A 20,590-nucleotide genomic window follows, 5' to 3' on the forward strand; every position below is an offset into this window, starting at 1 on the left:
GTACGCATAATTACGCGCCGCCCTCGAGGATGCTATCGTCGTCGTAGTGCGCTGCACCCCTTCTGCCTCGGTCTGGACTCTGCTTCCGCGCGCGCGCGCACCCGCCCTCTCTCTCCATCTCTCCGCCTGTCCTCTTCTGTGCCTGCACTGTACCGTCCAGCTGTCGCGCGCCGTCTCAACGCCAGACATCCGACACCTCCCCCTCCCGCACCCATGGCCTCCGACTCCGGCCTCTCCTCCCTGCTCAGCAGCAGCAGCAGCGCGCCCGCCTCTTCGCGCTCTTGCTCTCCATTGTCCTTCCTATCGCGCTCGCCAAGCCCACCTCCCGCCGCCATGATGCGCCCTCGCATCCCCTCCATTCCATATCCTTCGCCGCCTGCCTCGCAACAGCACTCGCAGAACGGCTCGCCCGCGCCAGATGGCGATATGGCTGCAGACAAGGATGGTCCACCGCCGGCGAAGCGCAGAAGAATATCGGGAAAGACCGAACGCACCACCGAACACCTCGATCTGCGCAGCGACACCGTCCACCCCGACCAGCAGCGCCAGCTCGATCGTCTGGTCAACGTCCTCCACCGCCGACAGAAGATTGTCGTGATTGCTGGCGCCGGCATCTCCGTGTCAGCGGGCAGTGCGTACCCACCTAATTTACCCTCATCTTGTGTTTTGACGCGTCCATCCACGTGCTAACAACCCACATACAGTCCCCGATTTCCGCTCGTCGCAGGGCTTGTTCCGCACCCTCAAGGAAGAGTACAACCTCAAGGGCTCTGGCAAAGACTTGTTCGACGCGTCCGTCTACAAAGACGACGCGTCCACATCCTCCTTTCACGATATGGTCAACACCATGTCACGTCTGACCAAGGATGCCAAGCCTACTGCATTCCACCATATGCTCGCCACCATTGCACAGGAAGACCGACTGCTTCGGCTGTACTCGCAAAATGTCGACGGTATCGACACGGGACTGGAGCCTCTAAAGACGGCTATACCGCTGGCAAAGGGCACTGACGGCAAGTGGCCGCGCACCGTACAAGTTCACGGTGGACTCGACAAAATGGTATGCTCCAAGTGTCATGACCTGGCGGACTTGGAACCAACCTTGTTCGACGGTCCCGTACCGCCAACGTGCACACGCTGTGTCGAGGTCAATGACATTCGCGTGGGAGTGGAAGGAAAACGGAGCCACGGTATCGGCAGAATGCGACCACGAATGGTCTTGTACAACGAACACAACCCGGACGATGAGGCGATAGGCGCCGTGACGAAGGACGATTTGCGCAAAAGGCCCGACGCGGTCATCGTTGTGGGCACGACTTTGAAGGTTCCGGGGGTGAGAAGGATCGTGCGCGAGATGTGCGCTACCGTACGAGATAGGAAAGGAGGTGTCGCGATATGGATCAACAGCGACCCGCCACCCATTACGAAGGATCTAGAGGACTGCTGGGACATTATTGTACAAGGACCATGCGACAATGTCGCCAAACATGCTGCCATGCGCCGATGGGATGAGCCTGCCACTTCGGAAGTCTATTCGGAGGTGAGCGAGGGAGAGGCAAAGAAGACTACTGCTAAAAGCTTACGTGTGCACCTGCCGCCGAAGCACCAGCAGCCTCAGTATGCGCCAAAGATGGCGCCGGAAACCAGCCTTCACAGGAACAACAGCTTCAAGCCTCTTGCGCTGGGCGAGACCACGCCACGAAAATGTATGGAGCAGGGACCGATGGATTGGAGTCCTCTCGGCACACCGCAACTTTCAGTGATGCAGAGCATCGAGCAATCGGTACAGGCCGATCACAGTATCCCGAACATGATGCACTCCGTTCACCAGCAGCCCCATGGCATGCCCACACCCTCCGAGTCGGAGTCCACACGAAGCTCACCAGCTAAAAGCAATATCCTGCATATCGCGAGCTTTCCAAATCTCAAAGGGTCGAACACAGAACTCGCACGAGCACGACAGCCCGCCAACGGCACCAAGAAAGCCGCAAGCACGCAAGGTAAGAAGCAACCCGGGGTCAGTCAAACACCTGCCACGAAGCCCAAAGCAAAGAAAACTGGAAAGGTGGCGTCCACGGCAAGCACGAGACCAGCGACGAAGGCACCACGCAAGGCCAACCGGCGAGCGTCTCCCAAAACCACCCTGAAATCATCCATGGGGGTGAGCAAAGCAACAGTCGATGCTGTGCCAAAGCACGAAAAGGACCAGGACGTTCACCATCAAGCGGACAAAAGTGCCAGCAAGGTCACAGAAGCGTCGTGCGCACCATCCGAACCGGTGCAAGCTCTTTCTGCTTCGCCGCAGGATCCTCGCTCGGCACAACCATATGGAACCGACAGTTCCACTGCCCATGTGCACAACCCAGGCTTAGTCTTTTGACAGCTCTGGCGGTCCGGAGTATTCGGTAGAGCTGTTCTTCGCGTATTGGGTATACAAGCATGGTAGAGGCATTGTATTAATGCCAGGAATCCTCGGAAGGAGAGCTTTCTGCTATTCGCATCTGCGAGCTGCGCGCCCGGAGAGAAGAGATGGAAGATGGCATCCGTGGCGCATGCCATGCTGCGAAGGACGGCGAAATGAGCAGGCAAGATGTGAAGGCTGCTCGACAGGTCGAATGTATTTTCATTCTCACGTGTATGGCTTGCCCAGTCTCGCACCGCTCATAATACGATAAATTCACCTTCACTCACTCTCTCGTGTCGCTCTCGCGACGTTTGTATCTCTTGATGTGATCCTCTGCCATCTGTTCTCACGATAAGCCCATATCGGCACGTGCACTCGGCCCCACTATTCTATATTTTCGCTTTCGCACTGACGCACGCAATTTTGTGTGCAAAACTTCCCCCTGTGCCTGTGCATCCGTCGGGCAACGAAAAGAATGGACGAGTACCAGACATCAATTGCAAATGTCGACACTGCGCTCACCCGCCTGAATGAGACTTTGGCTTCGTATAGACTCCTTGGCACCGCACCACAAGAGTCTTCAGTGGACAAACCGAAGCCGAACGAGAACACCAGGGCGGTACCCGGGCATCACGCAGCGCAGAGCAAGGTCACTGCCCATCCTCCGCAGGCCGATGCGAATGGACCTGCCTCGTCTTCAGACCATGCTCAGGACCTCCTCGGCCTGTTACTGGCGCTGAGAGCAAGCCAGCACTATCCGGAGACGTTTGTGAAAAGAGATGCTCGCTTGGCGAGGCTCGACAATGCATGGGAATATGCCGCCGACCACCCGTATTCAGTACCCGTCCATGTTTTGATCGCCATCGAGTACCTCGGCCTGGGGTATCCGGATCTAGCAGCAGGTTCGGCCTACAAAGCATTGTTACTGTCCGATGCGTTGGACAACGATGCCGAGGAATATCACGAGGAAGCTTGTGAATCATTAAAGGCAATCATCCAGGAGCAACCGCTGGAGGATCGCATCAAGATCATTCGACAGGCAATTGATGCTGGCATCAAAAATGGTGGGGTCGCTGCTGAGCTCGACCCTTCACTCGACATCGAGATTACCCTCTGGCTGAAGATGCATTATCGCCTGATCATGTACGTTCTCTCCTGGACTCCGTGGCTCGGTCTTCTGCTCACAGGCTATCTAGGTACCGTATCCTGACGCGAAGTCTCTTTCTCTGCACTTGTTACCGGACTGCCCACTCGTACGTTGAGCAAGGACTTGCCCTCTACCCCGACGACCAGGAGCTGCTCGGTATTCGCGAACGCATTCATGCCGGAGTTTCCGAAGCTCTGAATTCCAGTGGTGATGGCACCCTCCCGCCCTCAAGCGAGTGGCCTGATCGTGGCTCCGTGCGGAGAGAGATATATCCCTGGAACAAGCGAGAACCGGATCGCATCGCCGACCTGGAACGAATCAACATGCTGATGAGCGGCGTATCGGACAAATTGGAGGTTCGTGCTGTCGATCTCCCAGCGTTAAATGGCGACGCGACTGCGACTGTGACCCAACTTGGTGTTTTCGCCAAAGTCGACATTACACCAGGAGACATCATTCTGGATGAGACTTCGCTGCTCACTGCGAATAACAAGTTACAGGATGCACTCTGCGATGCCTGCAGCCGTGATCTTCCCGAGGTCGGTAGCGCGGACTGGGAGCAAGCAGTAGTGTGTGCCGAATGCGAAGTCGTCTTCTGCAGCGACTGGTGTTTTGAGAATGCTCGAGACTCTTACCACCCTGCACTCTGCGACAAGGATGTAGAAGCCATCGCGAAGGATGTGCCACCAGCCCAAGCCGCGGACTCGTTGTACTCACTGTTACTTCTTCGAGCTCTGGCGATGGCAGAGACGCAAGAATGTCATCCTCTCGAGCTTCCGGACATTCGATATATTTGTAAGTACAGCGACATACCAAATGACTTTTTCCTTACACTACTCCAAGTCTGTCTCTCTGTGCTTGCTGCGCCCACTCGGTGATCAAGTCGAAGGGCGGACCCGTTGAAAACACATCCTCATCCTTAGAGAGAGAGAAAAAAAAAGAGAGCGAGATATACTTGCTTACCTTGTGACCTGTTTGATCTCAGGGGGCGACTTCGTCCTAGCACCTGACGCAGAAACTACAATCTCCCACGACCTCGACGCAGCTGCTAGCCCAAGCCTCCTTTCCGGCACATTACCATTCAGCTTCGAGAACAACGTCCGACTGCCATTCCACATGCTCGAGAAAATGGACATTGACATCTTCGCCAACCCTCAATACGACGTCTGGGTCTTCAACACCCTCTATGCCAAATTCCGCGGAACAGCCTCTGCTCGCCTCTCCGGCCTGGGCGGCCGCGCCATTCGAGGCCCCGAAGTCTCTGCCGTGCACCCCATGTGGTGTCTCGCCAACCATTCGTGCGATCCCAATGTCAGCTGGGAGTGGGCCGGGGCCATGAAATTCTGGACCAAGAGGGAACGAGTCGCGTGGACGGGCGCACACGGACAGCAGACGGTCATGTCTCAGGCGGGAATTCACAAGGACGAAGAAGTCAAATCTCATTACTGCGATGTCGATTTGCCGGTGAAGGAACGACGTGAATGGGCTCGGGGCGCACTAGGAGGTGATTGTTTATGCCCTCGATGCATATATGAGGCTGATGCGGAAGAGAAGGCATGATCAAGCAGAAGCAGTAAGTAGCTGCAGCTGCAGCTAAAACAGCTAACGTTCAGCAGCAAAGCAACATGCATCATTTGTGTGCTGAACTTTTCACACTTTCCTTTTCCCATAAGAGCCCCCTCCCTCCTTGGAGATGATTGTACGGAACGATATTGTCACCTCAACCAGACGCTGCTTCCATGCACTGTTTTGAGTACGAATTTTTCGACGTTCCCAGAAGAAACGATGTGTTTGAATTGACTCACCCTACGACCTTTGTGGAGGTGATGAGTCTCATGGCACACCCACAATACCTACGGGTACAAACTGACCTATGGATGTAGCAGTCGCGTCAACCGTCTTCATACCATCATGGTGAAATTATGCTGCTGCTGCGTTTCCATAAAATCATGCCTCCACGTCTCTGGTACCCATGTGGGCAGGGTCGTGGACATTCTCGTGTAGAGCATCCTGACTGCTATCGCGGAGCAGGTCATCACTGTCTCGAGAAGTGGGTGCCGACATTCGCGGCTCGTCGTCTGGGCTGTCCGCGTTCTCCTCGTCGAGCTGGGCTCGGTTCGCCTCCCTCTGCGAGTGGCCTTCAGATCTGGCATCGGCGTCTGCAACTACACCGGCAGGCATCAGTGGCGGACCATCTTCGTCGCTGTCAAGCTGCAAGAGATAGGTCTCCCACAGCTCAATGAGCTAGAAGCATGTGTTAGCAGGAGGGCACACACACACACACAAGGTACAGATGGAGTAATAACTCACCTCTTTCTGCGCTTCAATTGCACTTTCCAAGAATGTCTCCACTCCACTTTTGAAGTCTTCCACCTTTTCACGCTCGAAGCGATCAAGCTCTGTCCTCATCAGGCGCCCCATGTCCTCGAACAATAATCGTGTGGCGTGGACGCGTCGTTCCTGGTCTGCAACGTCTGCCTGCATCTGGCCGAGCCTGTCCTGCTGCGTGCGACCAGCTCGTAGTAGCTTTTCTTGCTGCCTCTTGATTTCCATCAGCTTGGCGTCGGCGGAATGCCACGAGTGAAAGGCCTTTTGCCGTTGCTCAAAGGCTTTCTTCACGGAACCGATGAGGCGAATGTACTCATCAATCACGATTCCTAGAGTCAGAACGTCCTGCATAGCTTGCCGTTGATAGAGCTCTTGAATTCGCAGCTGGAGATCTCCAAGCGAGTCCAGAGGTCCGCTGAGGCTCGGTGAGAGTTCGACAGCAGCAAGATTGTGCAAGGAGAGACGGAGATCCGCACAGGATTCTGCAAGGCCTTTGCGCTGTGCGACGACGGTGTCGGTGCTCTTCTGGAGCGCTTTGAGTTGGCTCTCTAATGCATCGAGGTAAATGCGACGGTCGTGGAACCAATCATCATGCTCCACAAACTTGCCCCCGGAGCTGCCACCAAGCCCAATACTCGACATGATACCTTTCGACTCGTGACCACCAAGCAGCGGGTCTTTGCCCGAGTGCTTGATTGCTACGCTGAATTGTTCCGATTCGAGAAACGTCTTAAGGTCCCCGTCCATTTGCAAGACAGGATGTGACGCGATCTTATTGACCATGCGCTCCAGAGCCTGCCTTCGTGACTCGATGAAGTTCTGATCGAAGCGTCCCATGGCCTGCTTTTCGGGCGGCGGAGGGACCACGACTCCAGGGTTATTGTCATGCAATCTCTCGTATAACCATAGGAAGTCGCGATAGCGCCGAGTCACTGTGAAAGTGGGGTTCATGTAAGCCTTGGATGTGGTCTTGGTGATGACATTGTATGCGGTATGACTGCTCGCAGCTCCTCCCACGTTGTGCGGATCGCCCACCACGATGTGAAAGGTTGGCTTCGCAGCCTGCTCCACGGGCTGCGACGGCTGGGCAGATCTTTGACGGCCTCCAAAATGCGCGGGTTCAACGGGAGGAGGCTGACGAGGGCCGCCGTTCAAACCGGCACGATCATCATCCAGATCTGCGCTGCGATTGGAAACGCCTGATGCCGCAGTGGACGGTCGCGAACCTGCCGTATTTCTCATCGGTCTGGAGGCCAGCTCTTTCACGGGCGGAGCCGGTGCCATGGGCTCATCTGGTGGCTCGACGCCCAATGGGCCCAGTGGTCCCAGGGAATCATTATCGAGGCTTTCGAGTGTCGTGGACTGCGTGAGGGTGGCATGACCACGGCCTCTTCGTGTTTTGGAGGGCGCAGGTCGGACGCCTGCTGCGATGTTGGGAGTCGACTTGGACAGGGCGGCAGAGGCGGATGCGTTCGACCCGTCTATCGCTGTCGCTTTCGATGACAATGTGGAGGTTGAGGTCGTCGCTGCCGGAGCATCTGCGTCTTCGACTGCGGCGACTGAATGCGAGCGCGAGGGTACGTCTGCGGGCGAGGGTCGGCGGTTAGCAGTGCGCCATGACAGCGATTCTGGCGCTGGGCGGGGCGGAGCAGAGGGGCGGAGCGAGTGAACTGACCATCCCAGGGAGAGCTGCCTTCGTCCATTATTGCCCACGGATCATCACCTGCGAACGTCGCCGTCGCCATGATGAGACCGTTCCACGTCCGCAATGGCCTGGATGATGTGCGGGAAGCTTCCGTCCGGGCTCCACCTCCGCTTCAGGTATTCTATGTCACACTCCAGCAGTACTGGGACATAGTGAGAGTCGAATGGAATGGTAGGAAAGACAGAAATGGCACGACAGTCAGGCACATGGAGGTAGTAAAGTGCCTACCTAGTACCTCGTACTACAGCCGGCTTGCTCAACTCAATAATCAGCGCATGGATGACCATGTTGACGAACAGACCACCTCTGTTATCTTTCTTAACCAGGTGGTAGGTATTCTATCCATATATTCATTAAGCATTGATTAGGTCGCACATTGCACAGCACGGGGCAGGGTCAGAGGCGGCTCGGCGGAAACGGCTTCGGCTTCGGCTGCGTCCGTCCCAGCGCAAGGAGCACATCTCTGCCTCCGTCAATCCCAAGCTACAGATCTTCCCACTCTACCATCTTCTTCTTCTACGACCTCCACCACCCCACCGCCGCATCTCACTCGCCATACCACGCCATGAACTCCCTCCGACTCGCCCGAAGTGCTGTCAGGGCTGCGCCCTCTGCCTTTCGCGCCGCGCCCGCCCTCCGTCGAGGCTATGCCGATGTCGCATCCGACAAGATCCAATTGACTCTGGCCCTGCCTCACCAAGCCATCTACAAGTCCAAGGATGTGTACGTCCTACTGTGCATGGCACAAGCCGCTCGCTCGCACGCCAGCATGCGCCCGCCAGACCACGAGCACTGACCAGACAGCAGCGTGCAAGTCAACATTCCCGCCGAGTCCGGAGAGATGGGTGTCCTCGCCAGCCATGTCCCATCCATTGAGCAGCTGAAGCCAGGCCTTGTGGAGGTCATTGAAGAGCAGGGTGGTAGCAAGCAGTTTTTCTGTACGTGAGCACAGCGTGACGAGCAAATTGAGGACGGATACAAACGGACCCGACCAGCGCCTCGGAGCTCTGAGGTGTGTGTGCACCGGGCACGGCTAACATGTCGTGTGCAGTATCTGGCGGCTTTGCAACCGTGCAGCCTAACTCAGTGCTGAGCATCAACGCTGTGGAGGGATACCCGCTCGAAGCATTCAGCGCGGAGGTATGTGCAATCACACCCCTACGCACCGCCGGGACCATTCTAACCATATATAGGCCGTGAGGAACCAGATCGCTGAGGCACAAAAGATTGCCAGCGGTAGTGGTAGCGAGCAGGACATTGCCGAAGCAAAGATAGAGCTGGAGGTATGTCGAGCCATGTACTTGCGCCACAATACCACATTGCTAACACCGATCTAGGTCCTCGAGACCCTGCAGGCTCAGCTCAAGTAGAGTTGCTGCAAATGTAAATACTGTATAAAGTACCATTTGGAAGTGTGAACTGCCCGATGCAGACGTTGCTCCTGCTGCCCGCGACACTTGCTTGCCACTGCCCGCTGAGTTGAGACGGGTTGGCACTTGCTGCAGCGGCTCTGGATCCAGGCCGAAGCCGAAGCTGTCACTGCACCTCTCACCTGCCACTCACCAGCTGCCACACTGCTGATGCCGTGCTTTGCGTTCCTACAAGAACCATCTTCCCGGAACCTCCTCGAGCACGTTGGTGTACTCTATACCCTAACATTCATGTAAATATCAGTAGATGCCAACCACGCCTGACACCGAGGCAGTCTCCGTCCCTGCCTCTTGCACACAACTGGATCACATACCCTGTCACGCTCCGCGTTTGGTCTTGGGCGGGCATGGGCGAGCAGACAGTATAGTCCAAGCAGTCTTATTTCACATTCCTTGCTGATGCCTTTCTACAGCGTCACCGGTTTTTGCGTTTTCGATCGCGCAAGGATCGAGCGCGGCGCAAGAAGCCGAACGATGCGGAGGTGCATACCATAGACAGTGCCAACACCAGAGTCACCTACGCCTTTTCGACGAAGCGATCTGTTCCAGACTCTCTGAGAAGTCTGTATCCTCATGGCTCAGTTCCAACCTCCTCCGCATCTCTGAAATCTACAGCAAACCCAAGTCCAGATCCCGAGCGGCAACCGACACCCGACCTCGATCACACACTGCCGTTCTCCAGAAAGTCATCGCTAGCGACACTGAACACCCTGAGCACGATCGACACACTCGCCGACACACCTCCTGGCAGCATCTACGCGAAATCACGACTGACGGCACGTTCCCTGTTTCCTCAAAGTCAAGGTCGTTACTACGAAGATATCTCATCTCTCGAAAGAGTGCCGACCAGTCAAACACAGGGGCCAAGTTCGTGCGACGGGACCAGCATACGGTCGAGCGCGACGAGTATTATATCCAGAACCAAGACCGCTCCGGCTCGAGTCAAATCCAAGCTGAAGCGCAGCTTGACGGTAGTGCGGACACAGTTGCGGCTCAGGCGCGGACTGGAAACCAAATCAACAAAATCCAATCTGTAAAAGTGGCAGATCGGATCAAAGCATTCGAAACAAAAGCAAGGCCGAGAAGCTCGTCCAAAGTGAGACCCGAACACCGCGATCTCCCTGATGCTGGTGAGCACGTGCCACTTGTATTCCCATTGCATGTCCGGCGGTTCACTCGAAGATCAGGCAAAGGCGTGTTGTTCCGGCCAGAGTCTCCAGAATCTCCGTTGTATCAATCGATCCCAGTCGACAACGCCGAGCTGTATTCCCCGTTACCCCAGAGAGCGATACCCATGGTGAAATCGCCAGCAGAGGGGGTTACTTCGAGCTCAGCAAGCGATTCGGGTCGTGCTCTCGAAGCAGCACCGCTCACGATGAATTTGGCTGCTGCAATCCCAGCTGGTGGACGTGTAAGCTTGAGTCAAGATGGTCTGGACCAAGCCAAGGTGCCATCTGCTCTTCAAAATTATCAAGTGAATTCGACGGAATGGCCGAAGCACGCAGAGACAGCAACACGGGCAACCATGGGCACTTTCTCTCATTTACACGGTCGACGGGACTCCTGCGTGCGCCACGGTCGTAAAGCAGCTTTGCTCGGAGACGCCAAGGATATCTACAAACAGGTTCATGGAGGTCGGCACATTCCTGCTGGCTTGGAGCAAGTGAAGGTCACCAGCCCGTACACTGCACGCAACTTGACCCGATATTCGGAGTGTAAGAAGACCGATGCATGTCCGGACTGTTTGACTGAGCTTGGGTGAGTGCGGTTCACGGATGAGGTCGTTGTACTGCCATTATTGACGGATATGCGTAGCATACAAAAGCGCGAGACGGCCTCAGATACTTCCTTCCAGACTACCCAGCCTGCTGCTGCCTCATCCCCGCATAATGTATGTTCCGAGAGTCCCTTCGACGTAGCTCCACAACTGAAGGCCGACGCAAATGCTACGGCGACTCCGATGCGACTCGCGAGGGGATCGGAATCGTCTAACGAGAGCAAGGACGCTCTGATCAACAGCTCGATGGATTCAGCAACACCTGGATACGGAAGCTCAAAGCCCAAGACAAATGAAGGAATTGGCCCCCATTCACAGTCTCGGTCGTCCCGAGCCTCTGAAGGCGATGCCGATAGGGACTACATCGACAGCCGCGAAAGCACTGGCAATACAGTTGTGTCTTCCGACCTCGGAGAAGGTCTTGATGCGGTGATCCTCGAGCGTGGTGGACAACTGGAACGCGTGGTCATGAATTTGCGAAAGGGTGCGCCGACCGTAACTGCGCTTCTGCGGTTGTCACGAGAGTTGTTGCAGGTGGCCGATGCTATACAAGCGGAAGCCTCAGCAGGTCGACCGCCGGTTGAACGTGCCAACTCGGACAGACCGGATGTCACAGATCTGCTCCATCATATAGATGACGCTACAGGCGCAGGAATTGACCTTGCGATTGCGTGGACGAGCGATCCGTCAAACGAAGCTGCCACTCAACCTCCAATTCTGCGCTCTGAAAACGCAGCACAGCATATTGCCCCTACAACCGACTTCGTTCCATCCGACATTCAACAAGCCACAAGCGAAATATTGTCGCCAGCAACACATATTCCCTATCGCGAGAGCATTGATATGGATGTTGCTGCAACACTGCGCCCGCATTTCGAACATGGCAAGGCCAATACTAGAGAAAGAGAAGCAGAAGCCGGAGTCACAGACATGGATCATGCTACAAGCCGGCCGCGACGTGGCACTCGTACTTGGCAAGATGGATCGAAGCCAGGTCCCCGTGTTCCCCGTGTCACAATCACAGAAGATGACCACGGGGATGGCCCTATTCTGCCTTCTCACATTCTGAAAGCACGAGATATCATGACTCCCACACTTGCACACGGCGGCGACAGAGTCCGAGGAGAAGATTCACCTCCCATCTTTCCGCGCTCTCCTGCCCCTTTGTTGCACACAGCTTCTGCCCAAACGAGTCTGAGACAAGCTGCAGGTACTTCTTGTACGCCCGCGAGGCTTGTGCACACTTGGGAAGAATTGACCGAGGCCACAGCTCCTTCTGGTAGTAGTAGTAATATGGTCCCGCCTCCTTTTGCAAAACTAAAGACCGACCGCAGTATCATCCAAAAAGCCATGTCGATGAACAACAGGACCAAAGCTGCATGTATTCAAGAGGCCGCTGCACGTGAGAAGCAGACCAGGAAGCAAAGACGGATCGGTGCGCAGGCATGGGCGAGTGGAGTCAGCAGGCAAGGCTCCTAAAAATTACTTTTCCAAGCACTCTATGAACAGCCTCATCTACATACAATTCCGGTAGCAGAATTCCGCAAGAAGTTGCCATGAATTCGTCCAGACAGATTTCGTAGCTCATTAAGTGCACCGACACCTTCTCTCAAGTTGGGTGTCTAGACGCAAAACAATGCTCGCTCAGAACGCTCATGAGGCCCAGCCCGAAATTTCGTACACATCGTTTGTGGAAGTTTTGTGCGCGTGTGCTCACGAGAACTCCACCCTGGCACCACGGTTGGATGCTTCCAGTCTCCGGGCTCTTTCTGCCCGCCGGCGTCTCCGGTTGTTGTCGAAAGCGCTGACATCAGTGCCTGTCCCGAGATCTGTTCCTCCTCCTCTTCCTACGGTACCAGGACTTCCTACGGTACCAGGACTCCCCACCGTCCCGCTTCCAGCAGGCCCAGTCGCCAGTGGCATCCCAGAAGGCGATGCCGAACTCTGTGGAACACGATGCACTGGCGGCGAAGGAGGTAGATTGAGCTCTGACGGAGGTCGATGACCCGCAATGGCTGAGTTCGATAACGCTGGGGGCGGAACAGGCACATTTGTGATGGGCTGCTGGCTGGAGGGTCTCCTGCTGCCGTTCCTTCGATACCTCGATGGTCCTTCCTCGGCGCTGCTCAGACTAGAAGCTCGTCGAGCCCTTCTCTCGCGTCTACGAGCGGCACGCTCGGCCGCGGCTTCCTCCTCATTCAGTCGTCGAAGGGTGACATGTTGACCGTCCGGATGCATCTTCATCTTGAGACTGACTGGCGGGGTCTCCACGCTCTGTCCACCACCTAAGGCGCTGGCTCCTGAAAAGCCAGCTGAAGTCGTGCTTCCCCTGCGACCTGGAACTCTGGATTCTGAACCTGTCCGCGAGTGTTGTCGCCTTGTTGGCGATGACGACTGTGTCTGATGGCCTGCTGCCAATGCCGCACTCGCAGTCGCGGCAGATGTAGCAGCGATTGTGACATCTTCGTGATAATGGCTAGATGATTGCATTTGTTCCGATACTAGTCTCGATGGATCTGGATCGATTGCCCCCTGAGGCATTTGCAGTGAGCCCGGAGGTGGAGGTTGATATCCTATCGGCCGAGCGCCATCACTGGGTGGTGGACCAGGAGGTGGTGGAGGCAGTACAATATGAAGATGCTGCTGCTGCTGCTGCTGCTGATGCTGCTGCTGTTGTTGGTGGACATGGAATGGGTCCGGATCATGGACTGATAGAGGAACTGCTCCCGCAACCATCGGCAGTGGAGGTTGACTGATATCTGGTCTGATACTCTGTCTCGACCCAGAAGGATGACTTCCAGGTGCATGCTCAGGACCAGTCATAAGCGTATCGGAGTGACTAGCTCTTCGACCGCTTGCATCCTGGGGACGAGGGTATCGATTAGAATTTCGCCGAGTGTATTGCTCTTCACGTTCGAGCTGCTCCTGTCGGATGCGCTCCTGCCTCTGCCGCTCATTGCGAGCTTTCCGTTGCTTGTTCCACTCTCTGAGCCCAGCTACGGCGCCCAGTGCAGCAATGCTCTTCTGCAGATTTGGCTCGTCGGAATTCATTCTTGGCGGTGGCCCATAACTACCGTCTTCATCGTATGACACAGAGCTCACACTAGGTCTTCTTCTCCTAGGCGGCCGCGAAGGTGTCATTTGCGTCGTCTCTGAGAATTGCGGTCTGTGAACTCTTCCTGGATCGTCTGGTGAAAAAGGAGCTTGGCCTGCCTCCACCCGGGACACATCCGTTTGACTAACTGTACTCTGATTGTTCCCATGCGGAGGCCTATAGTTGACAAGTGAGTCCCCGTGTCCGTTCTTGCGTTTTCCGCCGCTACTAAACAGACTTTTTACTCCTTGGAAAGCAGCAATGCCGGCTCCTGCGCCTAGGAGTCGATTGCGCCAGGTGTTGTCTCGCGGCTTGTCGCCTAACTTCTCATCTCCATCGTAGTCGTCGTTCTCCCAGGTCTGGGGGGACAGTACAGTGTCTCCATGCGGTCGAGCCATGTGGCTCCCTCGACTCGGCGGTCTATTGTGCCCTGCGTAGCTAGCAGGAGGAGGTGGCCTGCTAGGTGTTCTTCCGGGCGGTTCATACGGCGGCCGTCCAGAAGGTGCTATAGATGATTCCGAAGGCCCAGGAGTGCGAGGCGGGCGATGCGTACGGTCGACATTGCTCTCGGTATACTCGGTGTACAGATCTTCATCCGTGTCTTGCTTCTTCCGCTTTCCGGACCACCATTTATATGCACCGATCAAACCTGCTCCTACCAGTGCCTTCTTGGCCCATCCTCCACTGCTCTTCTCATCGTGCTGTTGACTACTCCTTCGAGACTGCCGATCTTCGGTCAGCTCCGTGCGATCACCGGTCAGATAGCTCCCAGTGTAGTCTGAGTAGTAGTCGGACCTTGCTCCAGACGGCGAGACCCTATCGCCAATGCGAGGCTTGTTTCGGTACTCGAGTACGAGGTAAAGTAAGAGCAGAAATGTCCCGACCAAGGCATACAAGACAAACAGCACCAACGGAGAGCCGTACAGCGTCAAACCGAGCGCAATCTGCACGAATGCCAGGATAGCAATAGCGCGTCCGAACAAACGATGCAGATGCACTTTCAAAGGTAGTGTCGGATGTGGACTTGTCCTCTTTCGCTCCCGCCGCGACATCCACCAGCCATAGAGAAACTGCACGAGCACACAGACATAGATAGCGACTCCAATACCATGATGAGGATTGGACAGGCTCCTATCGGGCCCCACTGCGAACCAGCCTAGCACTAGCACCACTGTAGCTAGGAAGACTGTCAAGATCTGCAGGTAGACATGCAGCTTGTAGGCCAACCTTCCACCGGAGTGGTAGTATTTCGCGATGAAGATGGCGGCGGGCACAACACCCATGAACGTGATGGCAGCCACTACTCCGTGACCCAAGATGAGGGTATGATATTGCGACAGGCCTCGGAAGCGATTGCCCATTCCATTGTACCGCATGGTATCGAAGTTGAGGCCCTGGAGATTGGGCAGCAGGAAGGTATTACGAGTAGCATCCCAGGTTCCATCCCCCACGAACATGCTGGTGCTATCGTAGATGCTGCTCCCGGGAGCGGACAAGCCATCATCGGCAGACATGGCGTTTGTGTGAATGAGAGCGGGACGGGCTCTCGACGACGCCGCGCCTGCGCGCTTCTAACTCGGCGATTGCGCGCACAACTGCTTCAAACCATGGTGTCTGCAGTGCTTGTCGAAGGTTGCTGGGATCGAATAAAGCCGGTCTGGAGTCTGGATGGTTCTCGTCGCTGGGGGCGGTGTGGAGTGGAGTGGGGTGGGGTTGACGGGAGGGAATGTCGTTGTCGATCTGGGGCTTGTGTCCTACGGGTTGCGGGATGCTGGTACGGTGCGGTGTGGTGCGGTGTGGTGCGATAGAATGGCGGTACGAATGAACGTTCAGGTGAAGACGATACAACGTAAGGCTGGGCTGCTGGCTGTCGTCTTGTCAGTACGAAAGTACGAAGTACTTGGCGCAGCAGCGTTGCTATGGTTACTGACTATTTATCATCAAAAATTTATCGCGGTTGCGATGATCGTGCCAAGTCTCTATTCTACACCTTAATGAAACCTTAGCCAGGTTAACGCGCCGCGACGCGTGCTCCCTCAGGTAGGACGCGACAAATTGATCTCACCCACCGACCGACTCCCCAGACACACACACACTCTCTCTCTGCGCCATTGACACTTCCTCCCTCTACGCTACTCTCGCCTCATTCACCGCAGACATGCTGGCAATAGCGCACGCGCCGCGCATCGACGCGAAGAAACGCGCCGTCCACCACAAACAGGCGCCGTTCCAGACGGCCACCTTTGCCGAGCAGGACTACGCACACCGCATGAACTTCTACATCATCCCTCCTACCGGCGACGTGACGCTGGAGCAGTTCGAGGAATGGGCCATTGCTCGCCTGAAGGTGCTCGCCGAGCTGGAGTCGTGCCACTTCCGCAATCGTAGTCCTGCGGAAACAGAGGAGTACATGCGTCCGATACTCGACAAACACATGCCGCTATCCAGCAACAGCGCGCGCCACAATGATATCCCAATGCAGAGGAAGCGTGACCACTATAGCCACTGGACCCTCCGACTTGCCTTCTCCAGCACGCAAGATCTACGACAACGGTTCGCCAGGCTCGAAAGTCAGCTGTTCAAGCTGCGCATACAGCAGGACGACCTGCGGGAGCGAAGGGCATTCATCGAAGCACTGCCAATGTCATGGGAGACTGTGGGCGAGGACGAGAAAGCGCAGCTGCTCGAAGAGCTGAAGGCTGCAACCGGCTTCTTCGCCAAGACGGACGAGGAGAACTGGTTCAAGTGCGAGTGGGAGAATGTGCCTGAGCTGGTGGAGAGGCGACAGGTGTTGCTGAAAAAAGGCAAAGCCTACGTGCATGTCCGTGAGCAGATGAGCATGGTTGTAAATGAATTTTCCCGACAGCTGGAGTCAGGCCTGGAAGTTGCCGCTCGATTCTTGCCTCGCATGGACGAAGACAATAGACTGGCTCCAATACTGCATCACCTTTCTCAATCGTTCGTGGCGCCAGATGCGGGCTATTCAGAAGAGTCCAGTCTGGGTGACATGACCAACGTCACAGCGGCGTCAATCGATTCATACAGCCAGCACTTCCCCCTGTGCATGCAGAACTTGCACCGTGAGCTCAAGAAGAATAGTCACCTCAAGCACTACTCGCGTCTACAGTACACTTTGTTCCTCAAAGGGCTGGGCCTGAATCTGCAGGAATGTATACTCTTCTGGAGACGGAGCTTTAAGCTTGTGACAGATGGTAGGTGGAACCTGTCGTTTTGGGTGCCGACCACCCCTTGACTAACTGTGGTATTTCAGACAAATTCAAGTCCGAATATCTTTACAACATTCGCCACGCCTATGGCGATGTGGGTGGCGACTCGAACAGAAGAGGTCGAGGCTATACCCCCTACAGCTGCAACAAGCTCCTCACAGAACCTTTACCTGCAAGCGGACAAAACCATGGTTGTCCATATCGGACCTACAGCCCCGATAACCTGATCACCTTGTTGCAGAACGTTGGAGTGAACGACAGAGAGTTATTGAAGGGCGTGCGAGAGGACGTTGGTCGGCAAAGATACCATATTGCATGCAATAGAGTCTTTGAAGCAGCTCACAAGAATGAGATCAAGAAGGTAAGAATGCTAGCATCTTCCTCCGGGAAAAAAAGCATTACTGACACTATATCGTGTGTAGGTGAAAGACGAAAGCTTATGGCCGGCAAGTGAATTGGACACTATACTCCATCCAAATACGTACTTTAAGCGTAGCTTCCAGCTGAAGAACCTCGGGAAGATTCGTAAGGGAGACATTGGCGTGGACGAGCCAATGCCATCGTCCGCAGATTAGCCGTGATCCCCTCCATACAGGTATTCTGGCATACTGCGGGGGAATAATGACATTTGACGATTATTCGCTGGCGAGGTTGCGGCCATGTCTTGAGCTGTTCCTCGAAAGCCTCGAATGTAGACAAAATGATACACCGCTCTAATATCAGACCCGAGCACTCCATGTATCCCTACCATTAGCTACCCTCCTACTGGTGAGCGCAGCCGTGCCGGTCCAGGGGATGTTAGTTTTTAAAAAGAAATTTGTACATGGCGAAAGGTACGGCGTACCATTGAACAGATCGTCGTCGGCCCCATCTGCTCCTGTGCTCATGGCGCCATATGCACAGTGTGTATAGGTCTGCTGCGCGAACGTCTAGAAAAATGTAAGGGATTCAATTTGGGCGGTCTGAAGAGAGACAAGATTTCATTCAACGCATTAGCTGGAAGTGCAAATTCTTGGCTTTTCGGCTTGGGCAAGGCCGCCTTGTCGTGGCATGAACTGCGTTATTGTACAGGGCCCCATCCGAACTGTTCGCCCGATATCATACAAGCACAAGTCATATAGGTCTCTCGATATATATACACACTGGAGTGGAGGGGAAGTGGACCGATATGGCCCACAGCGTCGATGCCGTGCGGATCGTTATGCTCTTCCTTTCGATGCTAATGCGCACAATGGCGGGAAATCGATGACCCGCCAACGCCGAAGGCTTTCTGAGCGCGGGCAACACTCAATCATTATGTACACCACAGCTGTACATGCCAGAGGACGCCGAGGCATCCCCGGTTGCTACCTTGCGCGAGTAGATGACCCCGTGATACGGACACAAGCCGCAGACGGCGTGTTAAAGCGTGTTGCGCAACTGCTGCGATCCTGGGCGCGGATGACCACGATGAAAGCATTTCCTGCGCCCATAGCAGATACCCTGGTCTGCAGAATCGCAGTCGTGCAGTCGCCAGTGACATGGAGCTCGAAGGGGACTGAGAAATAGCATCGAGCTCAGAGATAGTCTCGAGCGCTCTTTTGCATCTCGATAAATTTCCACCCTCTGGTTTCAGGGTTGCTCACTTCCTCGGGGATTCTTGTCACGCCTATCGCGTACGTGACTTGTTGCACTTTGTCCTCCATGCCGGCGGCCAATTCTCCAGACTTGGCGTTGCGATACACATGCACTTCCTGCGTGCGACACATGAGCACAAACACAGGAATTTCACCAGGATCCAAGATGCGGGCCGAAAGAATGTCGACGCCACGAATATCCAGGATCTTGCCGTCTGACTTCAGCCCGGCCGTGGTATATTGTTGCATCAGAGCGTGGTACACCTGAAACTGTGCTGCCGAAAGCCAGAGCTTCAGCGTCTCGACATCCCCGGTGACATATGCTTCGAGGACTTCTGGCAGAATGTAATTTCGCATGTCGTTCAAGAAGGGGTCGAGCTGGAAGTTGGGGTCCATCTCGCGAAACTTTTTGATGACCATGGCGGTCTCGTTTTCGGCGAAGAACCCAGCAATGCGATCGGAGACGCTGCGAGCGGTACTGATGAGCGGGTTTTCCGACTCTCGATAGACTGAACCAAACGTGGAGAACCGTTTTCCGATGCTGCTGTTGTCGCGGAAATCCTTCCAGGCTTCTTTCCATGCTGCATCCTTGTGCACCGTCACGTTTGTCCCCGCGTTTGGATCCTCCTCCAAATTCTCAGGCATTTTATTAGGATTGAATCCCATCTTTGAGTCTCGCTCTTCACGCTTCCGTCGCCGCTCCTCCTTCTCCGTCCAGCCTCCATAACGAGATGATGCACCATCATCAATGACATCCTTGACGTCTTTGAACGCTTTGGTCTCTCTGATCGGCTTCGTGGCCTTGTCCACGCCCGAGCCTACAGCTGCAGCACCCTTTCGCACGACTTTAGCCACGGGTGTGTCCCAAGTCCAGGCGGCACCCTTTCCAATGGCGCTCGCTGTGCCGAACAGCGCCTTCCCAGTTGTAGTAGTTGCAGCTTCTGCAGCCTTACTGTACGCACTCTTGGCCCGCTGTACGTTTGGGTTCTGCGTAAAATCGTGGATCGTACCGCCCAGTTGTTTCGTGCTTTCGTTCCACTCCTTGCTGGCTTTGAACTCCTGCTGTAGAGTCTCGGTGAAGACTTGCCAAGGAGTTTTACCGCCATGTGGCGGAGGGGGAGCCGCATCGTCTTTCTTCTTCTTTTCTTTCTGCTCGCCCTCAGCGCCTTCCTCGCCCTCGCCCTGCTTCTGTTCCTCATGCTGTTCCCGCTCGGCGTTCTTCCGGCGCGCCTCCCACTCTTTGTCAGCTTGTGCCTTGAATTGGGCAAACGCATCATCGGCAGCAGATCGCTCGGGGGCGGCCTTGCTCGTGGTATGCTCTGGCTGTGCATCTGCAGCTGGTGACGCTGATGCAGACGCTGATGTCGCAGCTGCTGGCTTCGCAGAAGCCTGCTGGCCTCCCGCCGCTTTCTCCTTTGCGCGCTGCTCCCGTAGTTCCTTGAAGCTCACATATCGCGCTGAAGCGGCCGGAGAGGTTGCAAGTGCTGGGGGCGGCAGGAAATGCGACTGCGAGCATATTTGCGGTCTTATGGCCGATGGCCGAGCCCCAGTAAGCTGGCGCGTCCGTAAGGACACTGCACTGTATTGTCTGGCGAATGCTTCTATCCGACGGTAGGCAGCAGTGCGGCCTTGGTGTGATATTTGGCCGCCTCCTGCTCGCGATGACAGGGCGCGAAGTACGGATGTGCTCATGCTCCGGATCGACGACGGCAATAATGACGAGGACGACGAGGATGACGAGCGGTTGGTGTGAACGGATGAGAGGTGGATGAGCGCAGAGGAGCAAGAAGAGGGCGAAGAGGCGGAAGAGGAAGAATACTTTCCTCAGTTGAAGATCTACCTCAGCAGCCCGGAGGGTCTTA

General features: G+C 55.4%; 8 protein-coding genes across 8 annotated transcripts; 5 read left to right on the forward strand and 3 right to left on the reverse strand.

The window, feature by feature from the left end:
• Window positions 1-336: 336 nt before the first annotated feature.
• Window positions 337-1,564, forward strand: SEPMUDRAFT_32066 (DHS-like NAD/FAD-binding domain-containing protein; the record flags this gene model as incomplete). The annotated part of the gene is made up of 2 exons (XM_016908480.1): window positions 337-631; window positions 705-1,564. Coding segments are annotated over 2 exons (1,155 nt in total), but the record flags the coding sequence as incomplete, so codon positions are not given.
• A 1,300-nt stretch (window positions 1,565-2,864) lies between these two features.
• SEPMUDRAFT_153271 (uncharacterized protein) lies at window positions 2,865-7,722 on the forward strand. Its single transcript, XM_016907506.1, has 5 exons — window positions 2,865-3,547; window positions 3,601-4,346; window positions 4,537-5,795; window positions 5,862-7,462; window positions 7,555-7,722. The coding sequence occupies exons 1-3, from the start codon at window positions 2,880-2,882 to the stop codon at window positions 5,109-5,111; spliced, it is 1,989 nt and encodes a 662-aa protein (XP_016765389.1). The 5' UTR covers window positions 2,865-2,879; the 3' UTR covers window positions 5,112-5,795; window positions 5,862-7,462; window positions 7,555-7,722.
• Window positions 2,865-7,722, reverse strand: SEPMUDRAFT_146342 (Vps5-domain-containing protein). Its single transcript, XM_016903588.1, has 6 exons — window positions 7,555-7,722; window positions 5,862-7,462; window positions 5,423-5,795; window positions 4,537-5,364; window positions 3,605-4,346; window positions 2,865-3,551 (listed from the first exon to the last, which is right to left on the reverse strand). Exons 1-3 carry the CDS (start codon window positions 7,622-7,624, stop codon window positions 5,499-5,501), a joined length of 1,968 nt encoding a protein of 655 aa, XP_016765388.1. The 5' UTR covers window positions 7,625-7,722; the 3' UTR covers window positions 2,865-3,551; window positions 3,605-4,346; window positions 4,537-5,364; window positions 5,423-5,498.
• A 375-nt stretch (window positions 7,723-8,097) lies between these two features.
• Window positions 8,098-9,295, forward strand: SEPMUDRAFT_57501 (epsilon subunit of F1F0-ATP synthase N-terminal domain-containing protein). Its single transcript, XM_016909438.1, has 5 exons — window positions 8,098-8,307; window positions 8,392-8,522; window positions 8,636-8,724; window positions 8,778-8,867; window positions 8,922-9,295. Exons 1-5 carry the CDS (start codon window positions 8,150-8,152, stop codon window positions 8,952-8,954), a joined length of 501 nt encoding a protein of 166 aa, XP_016765390.1. The 5' UTR covers window positions 8,098-8,149; the 3' UTR covers window positions 8,955-9,295.
• Window positions 9,296-9,361: 66 nt separating this feature from the next.
• SEPMUDRAFT_113271 (uncharacterized protein) lies at window positions 9,362-12,270 on the forward strand (the record flags this gene model as incomplete). The annotated part of the gene is made up of 4 exons (XM_016901022.1): window positions 9,362-9,376; window positions 9,428-9,812; window positions 9,875-10,772; window positions 10,830-12,270. 4 exons carry the CDS (start codon window positions 9,362-9,364, stop codon window positions 12,268-12,270), a joined length of 2,739 nt encoding a protein of 912 aa, XP_016765391.1.
• A 2-nt stretch (window positions 12,271-12,272) lies between these two features.
• Window positions 12,273-15,399, reverse strand: SEPMUDRAFT_130051 (uncharacterized protein; the record flags this gene model as incomplete). Its single annotated transcript, XM_016902328.1, has 1 exon — window positions 12,273-15,399. The coding sequence occupies one exon, from the start codon at window positions 15,397-15,399 to the stop codon at window positions 12,505-12,507; it is 2,895 nt and encodes a 964-aa protein (XP_016765392.1). The 3' UTR covers window positions 12,273-12,504.
• A 641-nt stretch (window positions 15,400-16,040) lies between these two features.
• On the forward strand, window positions 16,041-17,836 carry SEPMUDRAFT_146345 (DNA primase large subunit; the record flags this gene model as incomplete). Its single annotated transcript, XM_016903589.1, has 3 exons — window positions 16,041-17,097; window positions 17,157-17,473; window positions 17,535-17,836. The coding sequence occupies 3 exons, from the start codon at window positions 16,044-16,046 to the stop codon at window positions 17,685-17,687; spliced, it is 1,524 nt and encodes a 507-aa protein (XP_016765393.1). The 3' UTR covers window positions 17,688-17,836.
• Window positions 17,837-18,123: 287 nt separating this feature from the next.
• Window positions 18,124-20,483, reverse strand: SEPMUDRAFT_146346 (Tim44-domain-containing protein). The gene has a single exon (XM_016903590.1). The coding sequence runs from the start codon at window positions 20,418-20,420 to the stop codon at window positions 18,669-18,671; it is 1,752 nt and encodes a 583-aa protein (XP_016765394.1). The 5' UTR covers window positions 20,421-20,483; the 3' UTR covers window positions 18,124-18,668.
• Window positions 20,484-20,590: the final 107 nt, after the last annotated feature.

Source organism: Sphaerulina musiva (assembly GCF_000320565.1).
Source record: "Sphaerulina musiva SO2202 unplaced genomic scaffold SEPMUscaffold_1, whole genome shotgun sequence".
Classification (NCBI taxonomy): Eukaryota; Fungi; Ascomycota; class Dothideomycetes; order Mycosphaerellales; family Mycosphaerellaceae; genus Sphaerulina; species Sphaerulina musiva.

What these genes read in the sequence shown, in the direction of transcription:
- SEPMUDRAFT_146346 (XM_016903590.1), bottom strand. Translation starts at nt 20,420, where the DNA reads ATGAGCACATCCGTACTTCGCGCCCTGTCATCGCGAGCAGGAGGCGGC.
- SEPMUDRAFT_57501 (XM_016909438.1), top strand. Translation starts at nt 8,150, where the DNA reads ATGAACTCCCTCCGACTCGCCCGAAGTGCTGTCAGGGCTGCGCCCTCT. An exon ending in ATCTACAAGTCCAAGGATGT is followed by an intron (nt 8,308 to 8,391) that starts GTACGTCCTACT and finishes ACCAGACAGCAG; the next exon opens with CGTGCAAGTCAACATTCCCG. An exon ending in AAGCAAAGATAGAGCTGGAG is followed by an intron (nt 8,868 to 8,921) that starts GTATGTCGAGCC and finishes ACACCGATCTAG; the next exon opens with GTCCTCGAGACCCTGCAGGC.
- SEPMUDRAFT_146342 (XM_016903588.1), bottom strand. Translation starts at nt 7,624, where the DNA reads ATGGCGACGGCGACGTTCGCAGGTGATGATCCGTGGGCAATAATGGAC. An exon ending in AGGCAGCTCTCCCTGGGATG is followed by an intron (nt 7,463 to 7,554) that starts GTCAGTTCACTC and finishes CCTCGCCCGCAG; the next exon opens with ACGTACCCTCGCGCTCGCAT. An exon ending in CAATTGAAGCGCAGAAAGAG is followed by an intron (nt 5,796 to 5,861) that starts GTGAGTTATTAC and finishes ACATGCTTCTAG; the next exon opens with CTCATTGAGCTGTGGGAGAC.
- SEPMUDRAFT_153271 (XM_016907506.1), top strand. Translation starts at nt 2,880, where the DNA reads ATGGACGAGTACCAGACATCAATTGCAAATGTCGACACTGCGCTCACC. An exon ending in ATGCATTATCGCCTGATCAT is followed by an intron (nt 3,548 to 3,600) that starts GTACGTTCTCTC and finishes CAGGCTATCTAG; the next exon opens with GTACCGTATCCTGACGCGAA. An exon ending in TCCGGACATTCGATATATTT is followed by an intron (nt 4,347 to 4,536) that starts GTAAGTACAGCG and finishes GTTTGATCTCAG; the next exon opens with GGGGCGACTTCGTCCTAGCA.